Source organism: Choloepus didactylus, chromosome 1, assembly GCF_015220235.1.
Source record: "Choloepus didactylus isolate mChoDid1 chromosome 1, mChoDid1.pri, whole genome shotgun sequence".
Taxonomy (NCBI): Eukaryota; Metazoa; Chordata; class Mammalia; order Pilosa; family Megalonychidae; genus Choloepus; species Choloepus didactylus.
This window is the reverse complement of record NC_051307.1, coordinates 86,691,602-86,717,727: the sequence shown is the minus strand read 5'-3', so window position 1 is coordinate 86,717,727 and position 26,126 is coordinate 86,691,602. Positions and strand designations below refer to the sequence as shown.

General features: G+C 40.9%; 1 protein-coding gene across 4 annotated transcripts in view; it reads left to right on the top strand.

Moving 5' to 3' along the window:
• FSTL1 (follistatin like 1) overlaps window positions 1-15,489 on the top strand; it is a 78,702-nt gene extending 63,213 nt beyond the window's left edge. For 3 of the 4 annotated variants that reach the window (XM_037836303.1, XM_037836293.1, XM_037836318.1), the window contains 4 exons: window positions 891-1,021; window positions 5,212-5,330; window positions 6,723-6,835; window positions 7,166-9,712. In XM_037836303.1, the coding sequence (XP_037692231.1) occupies window positions 891-1,021; window positions 5,212-5,330; window positions 6,723-6,835; window positions 7,166-7,620 (818 nt within the window). In that variant the 3' untranslated portion in view covers window positions 7,621-9,712. Of the gene's footprint in view, window positions 1-890; window positions 1,022-5,211; window positions 5,331-6,722; window positions 6,836-7,165; window positions 9,713-9,733; window positions 9,811-12,756 lie in introns of those variants that run through there. The other variant, XM_037836309.1, reaches the window with a different exon arrangement.
• Window positions 15,490-26,126: the final 10,637 nt, after the last annotated feature.

Here is a 26,126-nt window from a genome sequence, read left to right as displayed (position 1 = left end):
CTTTTTCCATAGATCCTCACAACAACCTTGTGAGGTAGCTTTTATTATAGATATTATATATATTTTTATTACTAATATACATAATATATCAATATTATATTAATATATAGATATTATAGATATGGTAATTGAGGCTCATGGGGTTAAGTGAATTTCCCCAAATCACACAGCTGGGAAAGAGCCGAGTGGAGAAGAGTCCCCAGATTTTTATTCTCCTGGCCCAGTGCCCTTTTCATCAGCCAACGTGTTCTCTTCCAGGAACTCCCTTCTGCCAAGGCTTTCACTTCTCTGCTTCTCCATCCACCTGACTCGCAGGCCCAGCCTTCGTTTCAGTGTGGCTTGTAGCAGTTCTGCAGAGCAGCGCTTAAACATGGCCTAGTTTTCTGTTGTTTGTAATAAAGGATGATGCAGATGTAAAATTTTAAGTGGGAAAAAGGTTTGATAGACGCGGTTGGTGAGGGAGGAAAATGCTATATGTAGAAAGGCAGAAATCCAGTGGCATAAAGAGTTGTAATAGTCTCATTTAGCCATGTGTATTATTTCAGCTCATCTTTGAGCCAAGAGAGCTGTTCTTTTGAGGAACTGATTTTTTTTTTATCTCCAGCTTCCTGAAGTTAATGTAAGTGTCCTTTATTTTTCTCACCTAGGCAACCTAATTCCTCAGTTTCAATCTTCTCAATCTTGATAGATTTTATAGAGACATGAGCTGGAATCCTGGGTTAGACTTGTTCCACTTGTGTTCTCTGGGCTGGGTTTACTTTAACTCTGTAAAATGTGTGATAATCTTATCTCCCTGGAGTGCAATGAAGGGTTAGTGAGACCCTTGCAATAGGTGCTCGTGACATTGGGGTCCTCTCACCACTCAGCTGACCTCTTTCCCTCTCCTGCAGTCGTTTGCTACCAGTCCAACCGCGATGAACTCCGACGTCGAATCATCCAGTGGCTGGAAGCCGAGATCGTTCCGGATGGCTGGTTCTCTAAAGGCAGCAACTACAGTGAAATCCTAGACAAGTACTTTAAGGTAATTCAGAGTTGGGGGTCAAAACTGTCCAGCCCCAGAAAGGAGGATTTCTTCCTCCCATTGCTTGATCACATCTTCCCAGGCCACAGGGAAGTTCAGACACTGCGAGTCCCCTGAATATTCCCTCAGCACAGATCGGTCCCTGAAGCTACCATTGTTGCCTTCTGACCAGTTTGATCATTCGAGCCTCTGGGGCCTAACTACACCTGCAGCTGCCTTTGGGCAGTTAAAGCCATAAAAGCTGCTGATAGAAAATACCTTCTAATCTCACCTGGACCCAAGCCCTTTCAGCTCTTTCCCACCCAGTTTGACATTTCAGTAAGTCATCAGGTTGACATCCATGGCCTGCAGAGCTCCCCTTCAATAGAGATGAGTCAGTGGACTGGCATTTCATTGGACCAGAGATTCTTCATGAGCCAGTTGTTGCTGCCTCCATCGTATTTAGTTGAAGAGATACATCAGTCCAATTGGGGCAGGCAAGATGCTGCTTTCAAAAAGGGAGATGAAGGAGGAAATAGTATCTAGCAACTTAGATAGGTAGGGCCATTGTGGCATCACGATCTTTCATGGAGCTTAAGACAGTTGTTAGAAGACCTGCCAGCCAATTGACAAGAGCACAGACACACACATCTGTACATTGTACACGGAGATAAACATACACACACAGGAGCACACATATTGTACATCACAGCTATTCATACCCCACATAGGACACCCTCACCCCCACAGAGACACAGCCATCACACAGACACACACTCAGATACCCACATACCCACGTGGACACCCAAGTCCCCTTCACTTACAGACACACATCTCTCGGTAGATGACCTCAGACCCCTGTCAGTAGACACACACTCCCCCACACGCTTTCAGTGCCTGACGCCCCAGGACCCAGCTGGCCAGGAGCAGCTCCAGACACGTGAGAGGCATCTGGGCAGCTTTGAGGCCACCAGCTATGGTCAACACCACTCTAGTCTGTGGACTCCTCTTTCTAACTCACTTGATTATGGACCCACAGATGGAGAAATACTGGGTTAGGTTGGAAAAGGGTATTTGGTCAGTTAAGACTTCGCTTGTTTCATTGTCCTTAGATAGAGATTTCTCTCCTCTGGCAGAAAGCGTGTCTCAGGATTCCAAGTTTTCTAGGTCACACCTGCCTGAGAAAACTCAGTCCTTCCCTGTCCTCTTGTCTCTACCACTCCCACATTACAGAGCCTTTGAGCAGGGGTTGGGGTGGGGGGAGGGCGTGGTTCCTTTTCCACAGAAAAACACTTCATATTACCAAACTGAGAGTCAGACAGGAACAGAAAGTAACATAAAGAAAATAATTTTTCAAAAGCTGAGGAAATGTCCCCTGCAGGGTCTGTTGTGAGCAGCGACTTTGTCTTGGCGATCATAGCAGGGGTGCTGGAGCCCAGGCCACTCTTTCGAGGGGACACTTGAGATCTTGTATCCATTTGTAGTGGCCCTTTTGGTGGCAACTTGCCTCTGGTATCACTGACACAGGCTATTAGATTTAATTCCCAAGTACCTGGGCCATGCTCCCCGTCAATACATCTTCACCTCCTCCTTCAGTAACTCACTCTAACAGGCTGCAAGTCCCCTCTAGAAAGTGGCTTTTCTCTATGGCATTCTCACTTCAAACTAGGAAAACTTATAATGACTGACAAACACAAAGCTTGCTCTTCCCAGACTCCCTGGCAGTGTCTTCCAGAAGAAAACTGGAGGGTTCACTCTCTACTTTGATGGTTATCATGGGCCTACATGGTTCTGTCTTCAAAGGAAGACTCCCTCCCGCCATGTGAAACAGCTATCGGGAAGAGATCTGATCACTCAAAGAGACTGTTCCTGGAACAGTGAATTGTTCTCTGGCCCAGCTTTCATTTCCTTACATCAAAATTAGTAGAAAAGCAAATCTAACCCAAATTTGGATAAGGCCAAAATATGACTTTCACCTCAACTGGAGATTCAGTCACTATCTCTTAGATGAAAGTATAACAGAATAAAGAAGGGAAGACCCCAGGAAGAAAGAGTCCTTCATGGCCATGTCAGACATACACTGTGTGACTCTGGTGACCAGGGCTGAAGCTGGAGCCAGACTTCTCCCTTTTCCTGGCATCACATCCCATTTCCCCAGCTGCTTTGCATGAGTGGAGCCCAGCCTGGCTCAGCCCATCTCTGGAAGCCTCCAAACACACAATAAGACCCAGCATGGGTTTTATAACACACACCTTCCTACCTTTCCATAGCCCTATGATGTCATGCAAGAAAAGTGTTGCTACCTCAAATGCAGAGCTGGTAAGTAGAATCATAATGCCTTTGTAACTGGTTGGCTGTACAGAGGCCAAGTGAATTCATAGTCCAAGATCATAACATCACAGGCAGGTCTGGGCATTCCAGGCTGGTTCTGGGGCAAGTGCCTGACCTCTGTGCTCTTGTAGATTCTACATGCAGATCTGGCCTTTGGAGCCCCATTTGAGCCCTTATTTTGTTAAAGAATTCATTTATGAGAATGCAGGCTGGGACCTCGCGTAAGCTCCAGGCCTTTCCTGGATTGTTGGTCCCACTGAATTTGAAGTGTGTGCATGCAGCGCTGCTGTGGGCTTTGAAAGGTGCCTGGGCTATAGTTGCGTATCCCAGATTCCAGCTGCTCACTGGTGCCCTCTGAACTAGGCCTGTGGATATTGCTAGACTCTTCTCCCTGCACTGACTCTGTCATCAGGGCCCAATGGTGTTGGGGTCTCTGGGCTGCCCAGCCCGAGGAACACTTGAACTCAAGAAAGTCCTGTGCTGTTAATAATGGCACCTGGATGAGCTTCCTTAGTCAGTTACCCTCCTTTAATTAATCAAGACCACACAAGGTGGACACTTAGGGAAGTTTCTTCAGGTAAACATACAGTAAATAGAGAACATCTGAGACCTGTTCCTAGGAATTAGGATGAGAATGATAAATAAGTACTAAACAAGGGCCTCTGCAGTTGTTTTATAAATGCCTGCCATACAGGCCTTGGGAAAATGTACACTGTTAGAGTGGAATTTAGGTGAGACATGTAAGGAGAGAGTCCCTTCTAACGGGAAATCTGGATGGAATTTTTCTCCAGAATAACCCCTTATAGCATCTGGGGAGCCACTTTGAAAGTGACATGAAATGCTGCTCATTCTCCAGGATAGCAGTATGAGACAGCCTAGGGAAAAAATTTGACAGGGAAAATGCTGTTAGTGCTATTAGGAGAGGAGTAGTATCCAACTTGGAACTTGATCAAAACCTTGAAATTAGCATCCTCCTTCTGTTGATAGGGTAGGGTAGATAGGGGCTGGGCATCTTGAATGGTCCTGGATGGCTATGGTCTTGGTTTAGCTTCTGGCCAAAGAGGGAACAAGAGCCAAGCTCACTACCGCCTCGCCTCACATTCATGGAGTATCGGCTCACCCACCGGGGACAGCCTGCACAGGGTCATCTTAGGACTATGCACACATCCCCAGTGGGGCCTACAGCACAGGACAGAGTCTTGGGGGCTTTGTGCTACCTCCATGTGCAGGTTATTGATTTTGGGGCTTTGCCTAGGGTTTCTTGATGTGGTTGGTAAGGGCTGTCAGTGTCAAAGTTAGGCACTGGGAGCAAGGCAGGGAGACAGGAAGGCAAGCAGCGAGAAATGGTTCTTTGATTCCTAAAGTGAGCTCTGAGGTTGTCATCTGCATCGTTTCTGAGGTGCTTGTTAAAAATGCACATCCTGGTCTCTACTGCAGAGATTCTCATTCACAGCTTGCAACCTTAGACTCTGCCATTACATGTTCATCAGAGCTTCAGAACATGGTGTGGTAGCTGCTCTGAATCCAAGAGTAAAGTTGAGGATGTCTGCAGGACAGTGCCAGAGATGGGGCCATGCGTGCTTGGACACTCCGGGCTTCTTGGGCAGCTCAGGCTTCTGTTCAGGCTTCCCTCCTGCATTTGGAAAGTCCGCGGTGGTCTCTGACCAGGCACTCTCACGCTCTCATCTTGAGACACAGATACCTTCTCTGGATGTCCCGGGGATTTGAGCCTTTGTCTCTGTGGTTCTCTGAGGCCAGACCAGGGCAGCTTGGAACCTGACAAGTGTAAGATGAACCAGAGGCAGGTCAGGCCAAGGGGCAGGTGATGGAACTGGGGTGCTACAAAACTTTCCTTAAAGTTCACTTCGTCCTCTTTCTAGAACTTTGATAATGGTGACTCTCGCTTGGACTCCAGCGAATTCCTGAAATTTGTGGAGCAGAATGAAACAGCCATCAACATCACCACCTATGCCGACCAGGAGAACAACAAGCTGCTTAGGTGGGTGGGGTCTGGGGGTCAGGAAGTAATCCACAAGGGGGGGGCAGATAGAAGAGGGGGTGTGAACCCCTTCCTCTCTGCAAAAGACCTAGCAGTGCCAAAGTGAAGTAAGAAACAAAATAGGAGTTCTCTTCTGTCCTTTTCTGTTCATATTGTGAATTAATGTATTGAACATCAGTGATTAAACAAGTATTGTTTTTGGCCCAAACTCTAAAAAGCAGAAAGAATGAAATTTTAAAGTAAATTATCAAGGTCACGAGAGAGCAAAGTTAATTTCTTAGTGTTGCACTGATGTTTTAGAGATAATTTTCTGAACAAATTATCTTAATGTACTTATTTAACTCTAGGTCCAAAATAGCTTTAATTCTGATTTTAAGATGCTATTTCATATAGAGAGCCCTAATTGCTAAAATATGAGTATGTATGTGCCTTCCCTTTTCTGATATTATTCTAGAGTGACTATTAATAAAAATGAATAAAATTTAATTAATTTTAAATATTAATAAAATTCCCTAAGAAACTTCTGATGTGGTTCCAATACATTGATAAAAATTAAAAATAGGGAAAGCACCTTTTATGTTCAAAAGACATCAAAGCACAGAGCCCACCTCCTGAAAGGATTATTGTAAAATGTAAGTCCATGACTTTAAGTATCAGATTTGCAAATCCTTCCTATTTTGATAACCCAAAGTAATTGTAAAAATTGTTTTTTTTTTTTTAACAGTTGCAGCGTTTGATCCTTATAGCATCCCAGGGAAGGAGGGCTCCTTGTCCTCATTTTACAGATGAGGAAACAGGCTCAGAAAGATTGAATAACTAGTTCAAGGCCATGTAGGTAGTAAGTGATGGAAGCCACACTCAAATCCAGGCCAAGGCAGTAGGGACAGAACAAAGAGATCCCAGTTCCTGAAAGATCTCTTTAGCCCCTTTCTAGATTGATCATAATGGTGATAATTGCTTGGACTCTACATTCCTTCCAATCCCATATTCCTTTTATGTCATGTCTTCATATCTCTTCTATTTTGGTGTTCCTAGTTTGGTAGACTTGACACTTACACAATGGGGAAAGTCAGTTGTTAGTGGAAGGTGTACAGGTAGTGAACACATCAGTCAAGGTGAATAAAATCATTCAGCAAATGTTAGTTGTCTTGGGAGGAACATTTGAGTGATCCAGTATCCAGAATAACAGAATAAAGGTTGGACACTTCCAGTGTTCATGATGGATGATGGTAGTGGGAGGTCAGTGTAGAGAGAAACTTTCTCAATCACTTTCTTGACTTTCTACAAAGGCTCCAGTGTATAAGCTAGCAAGTGCATCCCGTTGCTTAATTCCTTTGCTTCAGAAGTAGAGCCAAGGTCTTGCTGACACATTTCTCCGGTCTTTCATTTCAGAGGACTCTGTATCGATGCTCTCATTGAACTGTCTGATGAAAATGCTGACTGGAAACTCAGCTTCCAAGAGTTCCTGAAGTGCCTCAACCCGTCTTTCAACCCTCCGGAGAAGAGTATGATTCCCTCACCTTAACCTAAGAAATAGGGGCTTGTAGGGGTGGAGACATTAGGTGGGCCATGAGAGAGAGGATTGGTGGTACTCTGCAGAGCTTGCTGAGAAAATCCCCTTTCATAACCCTATACTTGGCCCCAGCCCTCATATCCTCAGTGAGGATAGGATCTGTAATCCTTTGGGTTGTTGGTGGGGTGTGCTCAGATACAGTGCCTCTGAGGGACAGGCAGATTTTGTCTGGAAAAAAAGAGTAAGGAGCACAGACTGTAGCACAGACCCCCTGTTCCACCCTCAGACCCAAACTGTTGTCCCTTATTTCTGGTCCCAACAGAGTGTGCCCTGGAGGATGAGACATACGCAGATGGAGCTGAGACCGAGGTAGACTGTAACCGCTGCGTCTGTGCCTGCGGAAACTGGGTCTGCACGGCCATGACCTGTGATGGTGAGCTGTGCCTCCGGCAGAGAAAAGAACAGCACGGAGAGAACGTCCTTTATGGAATCAACATGAGAGAAGCCAGGGCAGGCATGGTGGAAAAGAGTGCAGTGGCTGGGAAGAAGGACGCGGGGAGCAAGTCATGGGCTCAAACGTGTAATGTCGGAGCTCCCAGTGGACAGCTGGAGGCCAAAGCACTTATGGCAGATGCATTAAGTTCAAAACTTACTCCAGAGCCTTGGCATGAGAAAGACCAAGTCCCAGGGCAAGAGAAAATGTTGATTGAGATTGGAGTGGTAACAATGAAAGCAAACACTTACTTTGTGCTGACTGTGTGCCAGGCACTTTTCTAAGCACTTTGCATATTAACCCGCTTAATCCTTATGACAGCTTAGGAAATATTATATATAAAATATACAATTGGAAGACCAAGTGACTCTTCCTTGCCATACCCAGCAGAAAAAGGAAAAATATTCTTAGAACCTCTTTGAACTAACAAAATTGGGTAATCCTAAAAAGAAAAGAAAGTTGAGGCAGTTGGGACATGGACAAGGGTGGGTTACAGAAATAGAGGTGTCAGAGGGGATTTGGGGAGCCAGTGGAGAGGCTGAGGGTATGTTGGAACCTCAGGATCCTATCAGGTTCCTGGGGCTACAGTGATGACAGAGATCAGAACAGATGCTTGAATCAAAGTCGGGCCCCAGCAAAGAACTGGAGACCATTCAGATTGGAGGCAAGACAGAGAAGAGTGTTGAAGCCAGGTCTAGAATGGAGAGTCATATTTGATTTGTGGAGAAAGGTCAATTAGAAGGGAGCAGGCCAAAAAGGTATGCGAGAGACAGGGTGAACATTAATTTATATTTTAAGAAGTCAACTGAGGCAAGAAAGAGCAGGATGTTCAGGAAGATCCAGTAAGATGTTAACTAGGAGACAGATCAAGGACCCAAGAAAAGGTTCTTGTAAGCAAGGAGCCCAAGGAACACAGCAACACAAATGGAACTCAGTACTCACCAGGGGCTTGCCAGTCTCCCACAGCCCAGGAGCAAGATTGTGCTCAGTACAGGGAGATAGGAAGCCAACCTAGTTCCAGGTACACGTGAGGAAGCAGGAAGAGGCCGTTTAGAAGTTGCTGGAGGATAGGACCAAGCCAGGGAAGCCAGGCCAAGGACACAGCAGCTAATGAAGCCAACAGAAAATGTCTCAAAACAGTGGGCCAGCCTGCTTGAACTAGGAAGCATCCTGTACTCTTTCTGTTATGTCAAAGCCTGGTGCCTGATTTCCCAACACTCCTTGCAGTAGCTCTCAACACCTAACTGCTCCTGTTCTGTCTTTGTAAAGGTAGCCCTCCCTTTTCAAGATATAGGCAATTGGTGTCTGGTTTATAAATAAATGAGTAGTAAACCTTATCCCATGCATCAGGCAAAAGCCAAATGCTCTCCCCCATGGAGCAATGTGCATTTCCATAGCCCCACAGCTCTGAACCACTCATCCTCCTTCCCTGGATTGTTCAGCTCTGTATGTGGGTATCAAGAGCAATCCAGATGGTGGTGCCCTGGGAGCCTGACTAGGTCTTGGTGTTGCACGCTGTGGATATGAGAGGAAGTTACAGAGGCAACATTCCAAGGGGTTTTCAGGTCAGTAGCTGAACGTTAGCAGTCTGGTCTCAGGTCACAAATCCAAATAGGGCAAACAAGGGTGTATCAGGATGTACAACCAGGTGGCACTAGAGCCAAGGAAAACTGCGGGGCAGATTGATGCCAATGTCAGGAAGGCATTTCTTCGCAGTGTTTTCTAATGATAAAAATTATGCTTGATAAACATAGAGATTCCTGGGTTTCATCCCCAACCTACTGGTTCAGGATTTGCAAAAAAAGAAAAAAGGCAGTATGGGAGCCTGTGTTTTTAAAATATATTCTAGGTGACTTTTTTTTATATCAATGTAAGTTTGGGAACCATTGATTATCAACCTTGGCTGCATATAAGAATCTTCAAAAGAGCCTCTAAAAAATAATAGAGCCCAAGCCCTACCTCACATCAATTAAGTCAGAATCTGAGGGTGGAAGCTAGACAATTGATTGTTTTAAATGTTCTAGGCCCTGTAATGTTTGAGGCCTTGCAAATGGCTGAGAATCACATCCCAGGGGAATTTCCTGGGTCAGGACCCAGGTTTTCAGTATGTTTTTTTCTGCAGGGCCAGCCCTGGCCTGGAGGCACTGGGGGCAGTTAAATGACACACTAGGAACAGGCCAGAGGAGAGCGGTGGGGTAAATTATCTTGTTCACAGATGTTACCTCTGCGGTATCAGTTGCACTGGGACACTCCCTGCCTTCCTATTCAGAGAAACATGGGCCTCAGTAATTCACCTTTCCTTCCACAGGAAATTGAAAACCTAAAAGGCATATCTTGGTGGAATGCCTAATTAACTTCCCACTGCTGCTACTGCTCTGAACCTTGGTTCCTTTGCAGGAAAGAATCAGAAGGGCCTCCAGACCCAGACAGAGGAAGAGATGACCAGATACGTGCAGGAGCTCCAAAAGCACCAGGTGAGTGGCAGCCCCCAGGCTAGTTCAGGTATGGCTGCTGACACCCAGGCCCTTCCACCACTTGGGAAGGGTCTCCTGGTACCCAAGGAGACCAAGGAGATGTGCTCTGTTCGATACAATAGGTCCTGAACGATACCATCACACCATTAGTATCAAACCATGATATAGATAGTTCCCTGATGGAGTCCTCTGGGGTCTGGCAGGCTCCAGCAGATGTAGGTTACAACTTGGCAAGTTGCTGCATAAGTAAGAATCAGCCAGGTGGTGGGCTGCAGGTGGGCAAGGTCTAAAAAAATGCTAGTTTCCTGTCAGGACCAGTGCCCAGCCCCAAAGACTGCCAGCTCTTGGAGGACAGGCTCTGTGACTTACTCACCTTTGTATCCCCCGTCCTAGTACAGGGCTAGACCATGGTTAGTATTCCATATGCATGAAACTTGTAGATTTTTGACTGCAGCAGAAGGGATTTGCGTAAAATGCCAGGGTGGCCAGAAAATAGCCTGGGATTGTCAACCACAGGGAACTTAGTGGTTCTCTTTCCTAGAGACTTTTGAGAAGATAATAAATAAAAATTCTGTTCAGTTCTATGTCATTAAGTTGAGGGCCTCCTTGGGGACAAGTTTCCTGGAAGAATCATGACGCGCTGAGATCTTATGCTAAGGACCTGGAGAAAACATGGAAGTGCTGGACTCCTGGACTCATCTTTCCACTGACTTTTTCACATTATTTTAAGAATGGATATTGTGCTGTAGATAACCTGTCTGTAGACTGGATCTAGTAATATAAGTCTTCTCTCTGACATATCAGTTTGTAAGGAATATAATAGTCATAAGAACTGCTAAACTATTGACATGAAATATTTGACAGAAGTGTAAATAACTATTAACAATTAAAATAATAAGTTACTCATGTATTGATTATTCTAAGTAATGTTACTCATATTTATTGATTGTCCTTTATATGCATTTTGCCATTGGCACTGATATTGTGCAAACCCATTGTCAGTTTTTTAAGCAGAAGCTCTGTGTATTTTGTTTTTCCATATTTCGGCAGTCTTGAGTCTCCAGGTGAATACAACCCCATAAAAGGGGGAAAGAAAAACTTAATAGAAATTCCTTTCCTTTAAGGTAGAGGAATTATTATAGTAGACAGCAGGAAGTGACTTACAATGGCTAAAGTGTCTTTATTTTATGTGAGTTCCCTCAGAAGGAGACCCCGAGGCAAGGATTCACATGCAAATAGTTTATTTGGGAGACAATCCCAGGAAACACCAGAGGGGAGTTGGGATGTGATTCTAAGAAGGCAAGGAAGCAGTAAAGAGTGTGTATTCCGGCAAGTTACCACCCTGAGCAAGGGGAGCTGAATTCTGCTGGGAAACTCTGGGAACGGTTACTGTGCCTGAGGGGGAAGGGAGCCAGGGTATTCATACACTAACTCCCATCAGAGCCATTAGCTGAGAGCTGCTGCCAGGCTGGCATTTCTGGCCTGCCAGCATTTGCGAGTGAAGTGGAGCAGGCTCCAGCAGCCAGCAAAAGCCCTCAGGCGGAGACGCAGGTGCTGGCAGTTAGAAGTCCTGCCAGCTGCACACTGAAACATTAAGGGTCAGGGCTGTGATGTAGCACCTACGTGTATGCTAGATGCCAGGCATTATGGTGGTGTTTTTTTCCTATTTAATTGTTTTTTGTTAAGGTATAATTCACATACCATAAAATTCACTGGTTTTTAGCACATCGACAAAGTTTGGGCAACTGTCACCACTGTCTGATTCCAGAACCTTTTCATTACCCCAAGAAGAAACTCCATACCCATTAACATCATTCCCCATTCTTCCTACCCACCCACCCCCAGCCCCTAGCAACCACTAATCTATTTTCTGAGTCTCTAGTTTGCCTATTCTGGACATTTCATATAAATAGAATCAGACAATATTTGTCCTCTGTATCCAGCTTATTTCACTCAGCATAATGTTTTCAGGGTTAATACATGATATAGCATGCATCAGTATTTCATCCTTTTTTATGGGTGAATAATATTCCATCACGAATATACCACATTTTGTTGCCATTCATTGGTTGTTGGACTTTGGGTTATTTCCACTTTGGGGCTATTATAATTAATGCTGCAATGGACAGTTGTGCACATGTGTGGGCATATGTTTTCAATCTCTTTGGGTATGTACCTAACAGTAGAGTTGCTGGATCCTATGGTAACTCTAGTTTTACTTTTTGAGGAATTCCTGACTGTTTTCCAGAATTCCCACCAGCAATGTATTAGGAGTCCAATATCTCCTTACCAATACTTGTATTGTCAATAATTTTTATTTTAGCCATTCTAGTGGGTGTGAGGTAGTTTTCATTGTGGTTTTGATTTGAGCATCTTTTTATGTACTAATGGACCATTTGTATATCTTTGGAGAAAGCAGGCACCATTGTAAGAGGTGATATTATTATTATTATATATTTTATAGTTGAGGACACCGAGAAACAAAAAGAGTTTACAATATGCCCAAGATCACCCTGAATGTAACACAGTCATGATTCAAGCTCAGGCGTCTGCCTTCAGAGTTCATTGCTCTTAGCACTTCTCTGGATTTAGATTCTGAATATCTTGTAGCACTTCCACTTAGTATCGTTTTCTTCATCCTTAAAATAGGGATAATAATGTCTGATCTGCTTGTTTCATGGAAGTTCCAATACAGTCACCTCTTAATTCACTTAACAGCTCCTACATGCCAAGCAATGTGCTGGCTGAGCACTGGGGAGTAATAATAAGACATGGTCCTTGCCCTGAAGTTGTTCCATTGTCCATGAAGAAGACAGACAAATAAACAGAACTAAATTCAGCATGATAAGCACATACCTGTCTGTGCAATATAAAGTCTTGGGGACCAGGTAAATGCAAAAAAATTTTTATATTTTACTGATGCTTATTTTCTTTTGTTTCTCAAAGGAAACAGCTGAAAAGACCAAGAGGATGAGCACCAAAGAGATACAATGAGAAGGCATCCGGGAGTGGTGTCTGGAAGCCAGCACCTTCTCTTCTACTCACGCGCTGAATCCAGTATATGCAAGTGTCTGCTACAATTGCCAAATCACCAGTATTTTACTTATGTAGCAATGAATTTTATTTGTTTGGGCAATAAAGGAAATGGGCATGGCTGACTAAGAGGGGAAGGGCCATAGCCTTCATTTCTAGAAGTGCTTTGAGAGAAAATGTGTAAGTGGTGGTCTGGGGCTAGAGGGGAGTAAGCAACTGCATCAGGGTTGGGAGAAGAGCAGACCCAGGTGCAAAAACCTCTTTTGAGTCCACTGCAGCTACAAATGTGCTGCAGGGAGTGCAGGCAATGCCAAAGAGAATTTCCCAGGCTGTCCCTGGGAAGGTCAATGGAGAGAAATGCCTTCTGCACCTGGTCACTTCCCTTTGCCATCAGCATGACAGATCTCCAGCATCTGTGCCTCTCCTTATGGCCCCACCCGCTGCCTCCAGTTACACATCCATCCTGCTAGTTTCCCAGTGTCCCTTAGGCTTGGATGGAGTTTCTGGGAGCGTCCCCCCCTAAATGATGCAGATACTTGTATACTTCAATCCCCTTAGAGACCTTACCAAATTTATAAAAATACTTTTTACCAAAGGTGCTATTTTTCTGTAAAACACTTTCTTTTTTGGCAGGTTAACTTCATTTTTTATTATTATCATTATATCATTGTTGTGGCTTTTAATATTTTATTTTCTTTATTAGAAACTAAGCTTTTGTAACTTTTTTTTCAGTAGCCCCACTATTTCAGAGGTGAGAGGAGTTTGGGGTACTTCATGTGATATGCATCTTGTGCAGGAATCCCTATAACCTGGACTCCCCCACATTTGCTACATATTAGATGCAGCCCCAAGTTTTACCCCTGGCTTCCTTCCAGTGGGTCACCACTGCCAGCGGAGCAGGGGATGCCTCAGAAAGAAGCCGGGGGGAGAAGCATTCTTCATAGAAAATTTTCAGATCCAAAAAGCTAATTTGTGTTCATGTATGCCTAGAAGTTCAGTGTGAGTCATTATTCCAAAAAGGTGGAGATGAGAGACATGTGCAGCTAAGGAGGGCTTAGGATACCCCAGTCTACCAGTGTGCTTACTGATTCACCATTAACTAGGAGAGTGACTTTGGCCATCTCTTCCCATTTCTGGGCCTCAGTTTCCTCAGTGAACATGTAGGAATTGATTAATCTTTAGATTTGATGAATCAGGCATTCTGTAGTTCTAGTCATTGGTCGGTCCAGAGGAAAACAGGTTCTTGTGATTTTTCCTCTTCTCCTTAGGATAAATGAAACTTTGTTATTGTAACAAGCCAGACAGTCAAACCACAAGATGATCAAATTTGACCTTGGTCTGTATGACCTCAGCAGGTTGTGCTGTGATGTAGAGCCCTCATGGATAAAGCCTGGCCAGGAAGAGTGGGAAAGAGAACCACCCCATTTTGTCTTCACTTTTGCCTTTCATGTTTAGCCTCTTCTTGTAAACAGAAATAGCTTTTGCTTTAGAGGTAAGGACAAAAAGTGGTTTCAAATTTCAAGACAGAAAAAAGAAAATTGAATCTTAAAACCGTGAATTGGCAAGAAGTCAGTTGTTCCTACATCTTTTGACCTCTGATTATAAATCCCATTCCCACACCATGTTTAAGATGCATTTGGAATAACAAAGTTTTAAAAATTTGACATATGATCTCATGTACAGAAAACAGGGGGAGATTGTTTAGGTTGCTCTGCATGGTGATAAATTGTTAACGCCTAAATTGGAATTACTTCTAAATAGGTTTCCATTTTGTTTAGAAACCTTTTGTTTAGAAGTCTGAGCAATTATGTATCATCCCACTTAAAACCCCTCTTCGAAGCCCACTTGTGCAATCTGAAATGTATCTCCCTGTCCAAGTGCCTGGGAAAATGCAGAGCAGCACACCTTAATCAAAAGACCTTTTGCCAGCCTTTGGACACAATGGGGGTAGACAACAGGAGCACCAATTTGTTTAAAGGGAAAAGGCAGAGTGTCTCTTCACCAATCACATTTAGGACTGCGGTTGCCACCCAACACTATCCCCACCCTGCAACACTGAATTCCTAAAAGTAAATCTGCATTCCTCCTGAGCTCTGCTGCTTCTGCGTAAATAGGGCAGCTGTTGTCTGCACCGTAGGATTATGTAATCTCAGTACCATTCATGGAAAGCTGCTAAATAGCCTTGTTTGGGAAGTCTTGCACAGAGCTTTGCATGGAGCAAATAAACAGGATTAAATTGGGCCCAGTTCCTCCAGCCCTCTGAAAGTACTGGGCTTAGACTACAAGCTGCCTCAGGCTTTCTCTGTATGTGTGTATGGTTTTATAAACATATTACACTGTCTTTTGAGATCCAGTGTCCATGGAAACCTTCCCACATGTCATTGACTCTGGACTATACTGTTTTTGAAAAGCAGGGCTCCTCCACCTACTAATAAGCCTGTGTGGACCAAGGTCTGAACATCTTTCCTTTATACCTATTTTTTTTTAAATAGTCAGATTTCAAGAAATGGTTAAACAGGCTTCTGTCGCCTATGTATGAAATGTATTTGTATTTAGTAGGCTTCCATATTGCATTTAACTTGCTTTTGTAACTCTTGATTCTTATTCTTTTGGTTTTTTGTTGGTTTTTTTGTTTTGTTTGTTTTTTGGGTTTTTTTTTTTTTTTTTTTTTTTTGGTTTTTTGGTTGTTGTTGTTGTTTGGATACTATTGATAAATAAAGAAATTAAAATAATAGTTTTATGTGTTTCCTTTCCCCCAATGAGGCCAGTTAAAGTTGTGAAACATTGACCCTTTACTGCACAAGAATGGATTTGGGTTTCAGGAGCCTTAAAAGGGGCCTGAAGAATTTCTCCTAAAAAAAAAACAAAAAAACCTATGGTCCACACCTGGGATGGAAGGTCAGAACAAGTTTCTTTTAAAGGACAGTTAATGGAAAATCTGTCATGGAAGGTGATGAGCAGGCAGGGAGCATTCTGTATTGGAGGAGGTTAAAGAAATGACTTGGGCCTTATGAGATTACAATGGCATCTGGTGAGACTGGCTTGTGAGAAGCCAAAAAACCTAAGAAAGTGGCCCAGGTAGCATGGAGTCATTACCAACAATGGGTCGGATAACCTTAATGGTTTTTAGCTGATACATACCCCGTTGGGATAAACATTTGGAGATGTTAAGACCCTCGTTTTCCTCCATCTTGGAGACCCATGACAAATGCTTGCTTTCAGCTTTCCATTTTTATAGGTGTCATGCATTCCACACCCTCAATAATTCTGTCTTCCTAAAAGCAGGGTCTGGGTTAAAAGCAGTCAGAATGTGATTAGCTATGAACAAAAGCAAAACACAATAAAGAATGACATAGCACTTGTCTTGTCCCTCAGGGTGTTAAGAGGGATCACATTTTCCCTTTTCGATGGGAAAAGCTCATTGTCCTGAAGGCATTAGGACAATGTGATTAAATGTTACTGAGTATAATTTGACAGTATTTTCTGCATAATATCTATGTCTTCCTGACATCAAAAGCTAACCCATTTGCAAACATTACTGTTGTGCAATTGAATGCAAACCATTTCCCATTGTGTCTCCTTGGCCACAGTGGAGTAAAATGATACTCATCATAAAATGTGTTTTGTTTATAGTGCAAATGATTAACAATAAAGATGAATAATAACTTTATTTAAAATTAGAGTAAATAACAGGTGGCTGAACCCTTGGATACCCCAGTAGAAAAAATTCTTTGGTGTTCTAGCTTGCGCGCTTTGAGAGGTCTGAGTTTTGAACTACACCTTGTGACAAACAACTCCAAAGAGATCAAGTACACATGGGCATATACACACTTAAAGTATATAGTTAATTATTATTTATGATAAACTATCATTCTCATTTTCAGGTGCTTTAAGGAAAGTTAATACTCAGATGGTATAAGTGTAATGACACCTGGATTGACTGACACAGCTTCTGTAAATACTGCCTTTTGGGAATACTACTTTGCCGGGCACAAATATTTTTATAGAACTGAGAGTCAGAGTTTTGGAAGAAAAATGTTTGCATTTTTACATACTTTTATGGTTTTTAGGTATACTTAGTTAATAAGAACAAGCCTTTACAGCTCTAGCAACTATCCCTTTAAAGAGAAAACATTGAAGGCTTTTTTCTACCTTAACTGGGTTTGGTCTGTATTTACTGTTCATGAAAAGTCAAGATGAGTTGTCTTAACTGTTAATGTCCTATGAACCATGTAATCTCTGGTGAGATTGAGATTGAATATGAAAAGAATATGAATTCTTGCTTATTCTCATCCTTTCTTTCATGTCCTTTGCTCATTTGTCTATTGGTTGTTGGCCTTTTCTAACTGATTTGTACATAGCTTCCCACTATGAAGGGGGCTAAATATGAGTTATCAAGTCTCTTCCCTTAGAAAGATAGAAAGATCAGCAGTTTGTGTGAGATTTGGTGATCATACTATAACAAAGATGAGATACTAGCAAGTTACAGAAGCAAGACCAGGCTAGGGGTCTAGGAATCATGGAAGATTTTTCTGAACTGAAATCTGAACAAGTACATTTAGCCTGGTCAAAGTCCATACAGAAGGAATTGCATATGCAGAGATTCGGGGATGTGAGAGAGTCAATAAGCTTTCAGTTCATCTGCGGGTCTGAATAGCATTCTGTCCTTTATTGTTGGGTACCTTGGGCAAACTACTTAGTTTCTTTGCACCTAAATTTACTCATCTGTAAAATGAAGATAATAATATGTATTTCTTAGTGCTGTTATGGGGATTAAATGAAAAAATATATGAAGAGTTTAGAAAGAGCCTGCAGTGTGCTAAGCACTAAGTGTATGTTAACACATAGTTGTTGCTGCTGTCCTTTTCTACAGAATAAAGGTAATAATCATATGTCATAATGTTGCTGAGCAGATTAAATGAAATAAATACGTAAAGACCTTGAAAAATAATAAAAAGTAGTTGCTCAATAAAAAGTAGTTGTTGACGATGTGACATAGTGATGGTACTTGTATGTGAAATGTGCAGACTGTATCACCAGGGCAGTGGGAAGCTAATGAAAGTTTAAAGACAAGAAAGAGGCAAGATCAGATTCAGTTTAAGAAAGAATGCTTTAAAAAAAAAAAAAAAAAAAAGAATGCTTTATCTGAGATGCAGCATAGACGGGCAAGATTTAGCATTAGATCAGTTAGGAGGCTCTTTCAGAAATGGGCAAGAAATCATGGTGATTTGAATTAAGATAATGACAATGGAGATTGACAGAAAGTTAAGGAGGTAACATTGACAGGAGGTGGCCATTGACTGGCTATGGGAGTGAAGGAGAAGTTAGCAGTCAAGGTCAGAAACTCGAGGTTTCTTTCTTGGACAACTTGTTAGATTAGTTAGTGGTGCCATTTCCTGAGACTAGGAAGAGGGAAGGAGAAGCCACTTGGCTGGAAATGAGAGGAAGGAATAGGAGATGATGAAGTCAGTTTTGTGTAGGTTGAATCTGAGTTGCCATGAGATACCCAAATGGAGATGTCTTATGAGAAGTTGGGTAAAAGGGTTCTAGAAGACATCTGGGATACAGAGAAATGAGAACAGATAGCATGCAGATGATATTCCTGTGTGGGTACAAGATGGCCCATAGAAAATGCATTGAATTAGGAAAAAAGAAAAGAATGTTGAGCTGGGTGAGTCCAACATAAAGAAAACCCATTTGAGAAACTCTGGGTGTGTGTATTTTTCCTGTTTCCCCATGGCATCATTAACAAAAAAATACACAGGGATGGAAAATGGTAATAGGTTGGGTTCACATAGGCATACTGTGTAGAGAATTCAGATGGGAAGTGATTCTATTGAGGGAACAAAACTGAGAAGTAACCACCGTCCATGTTCAGAATGGCGTAATATAACTTGCTGGAAAACAGGTTAAATTTAGGAGAAAAGAACAGGAAATGCGCCCAGATGATTGTCAATGGAATATACAGGTCTTGTCTGCCCTGTTGAGGTCAGTTAAGAAACTTGCAGAAACTCGAGAAGTTAAGACCTGTACAAAGAGTGTATTGCCAAGAAAAATAAGAAAGGGGATAGTTAATGAAATAGTAAAATATTTAACCAGACAATCAACCAAGATATCAATGTAAGACACTCCAGGATGCCGTTCTTTACAGAATCCTTGAACAACTGGCAAAAACTGTCAGACAACTTCCACAAAACTCCAGAGAAGTTAAAGGGTTGCAGCTCTAAAAACGGTAGAATTCATGGTCTCTCCCTCACCCCCTCCTCAGTGTGTTGCTGAGCCAGCCTGAGCTCCCATTGTGGGTCCTTGGCCCTGTTCTGGAGGGAGCAGAGTAACCCTTATGTGCATACTAGGGCGCCTATTTATTCATGTCAATCATTGGTGGCATCCAGATAGAGAGGACCAGGACATGCATCTCTGGCTTGCCCTCCCAGACCCTACTCTGTAGGCAGAAGCAGCTCACAGACAGCTAAAGCAGTGTAAGGAACAATTAAGACAAAGTAGCCTGAGGCAAAGGATTACCTGCTCTAAGTCATACCTTAGAGTACACTGCAGGGGAGAAAGTCTGTTTCCTAAGGAGTAGAGGGGGAATTCCTAAGGCCACCAGCAAGTACAAACCCAGGACAAAATAGGTTCAGAAAAGACAGAGAGGACCCTGCACTTCACATTTGCCTCAAGTTAATCTTGATTGAAGGGATTAACTCAAGCAGACCACCAGCCAAAGCAAAGACTGTTTTTTGCTTTGGTTTGTTTTTGTTCGCACCTGGCATTCAAAGAAATCTCTGTCACATCACTAGCTGAATACTAACTTATGGAACAAACAGCCCAAGGACTAAATCCCAGACTTAACACTTCAAAATATTAAGATGTACAATATGCAACAAGAGTTTACAAGATAAAGAAACAGAAAATAATGGCCCATCCAAAGGAACGAGTTAAAAATCCAGAAACCATTAACAAAGACTAAACTTTGGACATACCAGAAAAAGATGTTTTAACAAATGATCATCAATATGCTGAAGGAGACAAAACACAGAGAAAGAACTAAAGGATATCAGGAACACAATGAGTGAACAATATGAGAATCTCAATAAAGAGATGGAAATTTTAAAAGGAATTAAATAGAAATACCAATGATGAAGATGAAATAACTGAAATGAATAATTCCCTAGAGGGTTTCAACAGCAGATTGCAGCAGACAGAAGAAAGAATTAGAGAACTCAAAGGCAAGACAATTGAAATGATTCAGGCTGAGGAACAAAAAGAAAAAAGAATTAAAAACAACAACAAAAACAAAACAAAAAAAAAACAAAAAACAGCAGAGCCTAAGAGACCTGAGGGACAGCATCAAGCATGCCAAAATATTATGGGAGTTCCAAAAAGAGAAGAGAGACAGAAGGGGACAGAAGGAATATTCAAAGAAATAATGGTAAAAAACAAAACAAAACAAAAAACCTTCCCACATGTAACAAAAGACAAGAAGATGCACATTCAAGAAGCCCAGAGAACCCCAAACAGGATAAACTTGAAAAGAACCATGCCCAGACACATAGCAGCCAAATTGTATGCCAAGGACAAGGAGTGAATTCTGAAGCTGCAAGAAAAAAGCAATATATTGTGTACAAGAGATCCTTAATATGATTAAGGGCCAATGTCTCAGCAGAAGCCATGGAGGCAAGAAGGCAGTGAAACAAAACATTTAAAGTGATGAAGGAAAACAATTGCCAACCATGAATTTTGTATCCAGTGAGACTGTCTTTCAAAAATGAGAAGAGATTAAGACATTTCCAGATAAACAAAAGCAGAGGGAGCTCATCACTACTACATTTGCCCTACAAACAGCACTAAAGGGAGTTCTTCAGATTTAAAGGAAAGGACACTAGACAGTAGATCAAAGTGACATAAAGAAAGAAATATGGTAAAGGTATCATATGGGTAATTATAAATGCCAGTACTATCGTATTGTATATTTGGTATACAACACCACTTTTACTTCTTACGGCTCTAAAATGAAAATGCTAAAAAGTAATGACAAACTTTTGGTTTTGGACATATAATACATAAAGATATAATTTGTAACAAGTACAATAAAATGGCAGGGGGATGAAGAAGTAGAGGAACAATGCATCTGTATGCTATTGAAGTTAACTTGGTATCAAATCAAAGTGATTGTTATAGATTTAGGATGCAAAATTAAAGCCCCATAGTAACTACAAAGAAAATATCTGAAAAATACATACAGAAAGAAATGAGAAGGAACTCAGATTGGTATAATACAAAAAAAATCAAATAAATATGAAAGTAGGCATTAAAGGAAGAATTGAGGGTCAAAAAAGGTATGAGACTTACAAAGCCAATTAGCAAAATGGCAGAAAAAAGTCCTGCATTATCGGTAGTTACTTTAAATGTAAATGGGTTACACCCTCCAGTCAAAAGGCAGAGATTGGCAGAATGGATAAAAAATCATAACCTAACTATATGCTGTTTACAAGAGACTCACCTTAAATTCAAAGGCACTAGTAGGTTAAAAATGAAAGGACAGAAATAAGTGTACCGTGCAAGTAGTAGCCAAAAGAGATCTTGGGCAGAGCTATACAGTATCAGATAAAATAGACTTTAAGTAAAAAACTGTTATGAGGGACAAAGAAGGTCACTATGTACTGAAAAAGGGAACAATGTAACAAGAAGACAAAAAATATAAATATATATGCAACTAATGGAGAGTCACAAATTATATGAGGCAAATACTGACAGATTCGAAGGAAGAAATAGACAATTATGTATTAATAGTATGAAACTTCAGTACATCACTTTCAATAATAGAACATCTAGACAGAAGATCAGTAAGGAAATAGAAGACTGGAACAATACATGAAACCAACTAAACCTAACAGATATACATAGAACACTTCACCCAACATCAGCAGAATGCACATTCTTCCCTAGTGTACATGGATCACTCTCCAGGATAGACCATATCTTAGGTCACAAAACAAGTTCCAATAGATTAAAAAATATTGAAATCATAAAATGTATCTTCTCTGACCACAACCAAATGAAGCTGGAAATCAATAACAGAGGGAGAAACAGAAAATTGACAGATTAGTGCAAGTTAAACAATGCACTCTTAAAAAAACCAATGGGTCAGAGAAGAAACCAAGAGGGAAATTGGGAAATATCTTGAGGTGAATGAAAATGAAAACACAAAACCAAAACTTATGGAATGCAGCAAGGCAGTGCTGAGAGGAAAATGTGTAGCTCTAAATGCCTACATTTAAAAAAGAAGAAATCTCAAATCAGAGACACAGCTTCACAACTGGATCTAAAAAGGTCCAGTGCAAACCTAAAATGAGCAGAAGGAAGGAAATATAAAAGATCAACCCAGAGATAAATGAAAGAGAATTAAAAAAAGCAGAATCAATGGAACAAAAATTGGTTCTTTGAAAAGATCAATAAAATTGTTGAACCTTTAGCTAGATCAACAAAGGAAAAATGAGACCACAAAAACTAAAATCAGAAATGAAAAGGAGGACATTACCTACTTCACAGAAATAAAAAGGATTGTAAGATGATACTATGAGCAACTGTATGCCAAGAAATTATATAACCTATTTGAAAAGGACAAATTTCTAGAAACACATAAACAACCTCCCCTGGCTAAAAATAAATAAATAAATAAAAGATCTCAACAGACCAATTACAAGTAAAGAGATTGAATCGGTAATCAAAAACAAAGAAAAGCTCAGGAACACATGGCTTCAAAGGTAAAGTTTACCAAATATTCCAAGAAGAATTAACACCAGTCCTGCCCAAACTCTTCCAAAAGATTGAAGGGAAGGGAACACTTCCTAATTCATTCTATAAGGTCAACATCATCCTCATCCCAAAGCCAGGTAAAGATACCACACAAAAGAAAACTACAGATCAATATGACTTATGAATATAGATGTAACAATCCTCAACAAAATACTAGCAAACAGAATTCAACAGTACATTAAAATAATTACACGCCATAATCAAGTGAGATTTATCCATGGTATGCGAGTGGCTTAACATAAGAAAATCAATTAATGTAATTCATCGCATTAATAGACCAAAGGAAAAAAAACCCCACATGATGCCCTCAATTGATGCTGAAAAGGCTTTTAAACAAATTCCAGCACCCTCTTCTTGATTTAAAAAAAAAAAAAAAAAAAAAAAATTAGAAAACTAGGAATAGAAGGAAATTTCCAAAACATGAAAAAGGACATATATGAAAAACCCACTGCTAACATCAGCTTTCCCCCTAAGATCAGGACAAGACAACGATGCCCACTGTTAACAGCTGTCATCCAACACTGTACTGGAAGTTATCACTAGAGTAATTAAGCTAGTAAAAGAAATAAAAGGCATCCAAATTGGGAAGGAAGAAGTAAAACTTTATTTGCAGATGACATGATCCTATATATATATATACAAAATCCTGAAAAATCTACAACAACCTCTAGAGCTAATAAATGAATTCACAGAGTGGTGGGGTACAAGATCAACATGCAAAAATCAGTAATTTTTGATATGCAAATAATGAACAATCTGAAGTGGAAATCAAGACAAAAGTTCCATTTACAATAGCAACTATATGAATAAAATATCTAGGAATATTTAATCAAGGATGCAAAGGACTTATACACAGGAGCTAAAAAATATTGCTAAAACATATCTAAGAATACCTAAATAAATAGAAGGACATTCCATATTCGTGGATTGGAAGACTAAGTATTGTTAAGATGTCCCTTCTACCTAAAGCGATTTATAGATTTAACTCAATTCCAATCAGAATTTCAACAGCCGCCTTTGCAGAAATGGAAAAGCCAATCATCATTTTATATGGAAGGGTAAGGGGCCTCAAACAGCCAAAACTATCTTGAAAGAAGATGACAAATGTGGAGGGCTCACAATTCCCAATTTTAAAACTTAATACATAGACACCCTTTGTTCTAGTTTGCTAATGCTGCGGAATGCAAAACACCAGAGATGGATTGGCTTTTATAAAAAGGGGGTTTATTTGGCTATACAGTTACAGTCTTAAGGCCATAAAGTATCCAAAGTAACACATCAGTAATCGGGTACCTTCACTGGAGGATGGCAAATGGCGTCCGGAAAACCTCTGTTAGCTGGGAAGGCACGTGGCTGGCGTCTGCTCCAAAGTTCTGGTTTCAAAATGGCTTTCTCCCAGGACATTCCTCTCTAGCAAGCTTGCTCTTCTTCAAAACGTCACTCACAGCTGCACTCCGTCCAGTCTCTCTGAGTCAGCACGTTTATATGGCTCCCCCGATCAAGGCCCGCCCTGAATGGGCAGGGCCACGCCTCCATGGGACTATCCCACCAGAGTCACCACCCACAGCTGGGTGGGGCACATTCCAAGCAAATCTAATCAGCACCAAAAGTCTGTCCCACAAGACTACATCAAAGATAATGGCATTTGGGGGACACAATACATTCAAACCGGCACACCCTTGAAGATGGAGAAAGAGATTAAGTGAGAGGAAGGGATAGCAACAGACAAGATGAGATTTGACAAAAGGTCTATGAATACCGAAACTTTGTATAATTATATATATATTTTTGGATGCTAGGGTGTTGGAATGGCTAGAAGGAGGTAAATGACATGGTAGAACTGAAGCCTATAGCATCCTTTGGTATTTTCTCCATAGCTGCTCATTGAATTGTGCCTTGAAGGTCTTCACCTTTCTGTATATACCTTGTATTGCATAATAGGAAAGGGACTGAGACTGTGGAACTGTAACTCATAACAACTTTTGAAATTACCTATTTAACTGCTTGCTGAACTGCATATCGAGAGTTGACATCTTTCTCTATGTATGTTATAGTTCACAATAATGGAAATGGCTGAAGTTGTGGAACTGTGACTCATGACATTCTTTGAAATTTGCTCTCTAACAACTTGTGAAATTGTACTTTCAAAGTTATCAGTTATGTACATATGTTAAAGTTCACACAAGAAAAGAATATAATGTATAATGCAAAAAATAAATAGAGGGATAAAAGTTCTGGAGAAAAAAAAATAGGGGAGGAATTAAGACATTCCCAGATAAACCAAAACTGAGGGACTTTGTCACCACTAGACCAGCCCTACAAGAGATGCTAAAGGGAGTTACGCAGATTGAAAGGAAAGAACACTAAATCGACTGAAGCCAAGTGAAGAAATAAAGAGCTCCAGTAAAGATAATGATGTGGGTAAATACGAATGCCAGTACTATTGTAATTTTGGTTTGTAACTCTACTCTTTACCTCCTGCAGGATCAAAAGGCAAATGTAGATGAACAACTGAATGTACGCTTTGTATGACTGCATGGTATGTGAATATATCTCATAAAAATGAATTAAAGAAACAAACAAACAAACAAATGCTGACTTCTGGGCTTCCCGAGTCAGTATCTCTTATGGAAATCCACCTTTGAGGATTGCTTTTCTATATAAGCTCTATTTCCACATGGGGAGGTATGGTGAAAAGCAGTCCCTGGCAAGGGCAGGGTGTTTAATTGTAATAAAGATATTTTCTTAACTTAAAAAAAAAAAAAGGCAAATGTAGAAAATGTAATGATAAAAGCAAAAAAAAAAATTGTAATTTGAAAGCTATCAACTTGTATATATATTTCACAATAAGGAAATAACTGAAACTATGGTACTGTAACTCCTAACAACTTTGGAAATTTCCTATATAACTACGTGTTAAATTACACTTTGAAAGAAATTGCCTTTTTGTATGTATGTTATATTTCACAATGGGGAAGTGACTGAAACTGTGGAACTGTGACCTATGATATTCTTTGAAATTTGCTCTCTAACTGCTTATTAAATTGCACTTAGAGAGTTATCACTTCCATGTATATATGTTATATTCTACAATAAAAAATTAAGGAAAAAAATATTTAATTACATAACTCCAGTAATCAAAATAGCATGGTACGGCAAAAGGACCGACATATAGACCAATGGAATTGAATTGAGAGTTTACAAATAAACTCCTCACATCTATGGCCAATTGATTTTGTCAAGGGTGACCCAGTAATCCCACTTCTAGGTCTGTACCCCCAAAAGTTGGAAGCAGGGACTTGAATGGATATTTGCACGCTGATGTTCATAGAAATATTATTCGTAATTGCCAAAATATGGAAGCAACCCAAGTGTCCATCAACAGATGAATGGATAAACAAAATGTGCCATATGCATTCTTTGGACGATTATTCAGCTGTAAAAAGGAATGAAGTCCTGATGCACAT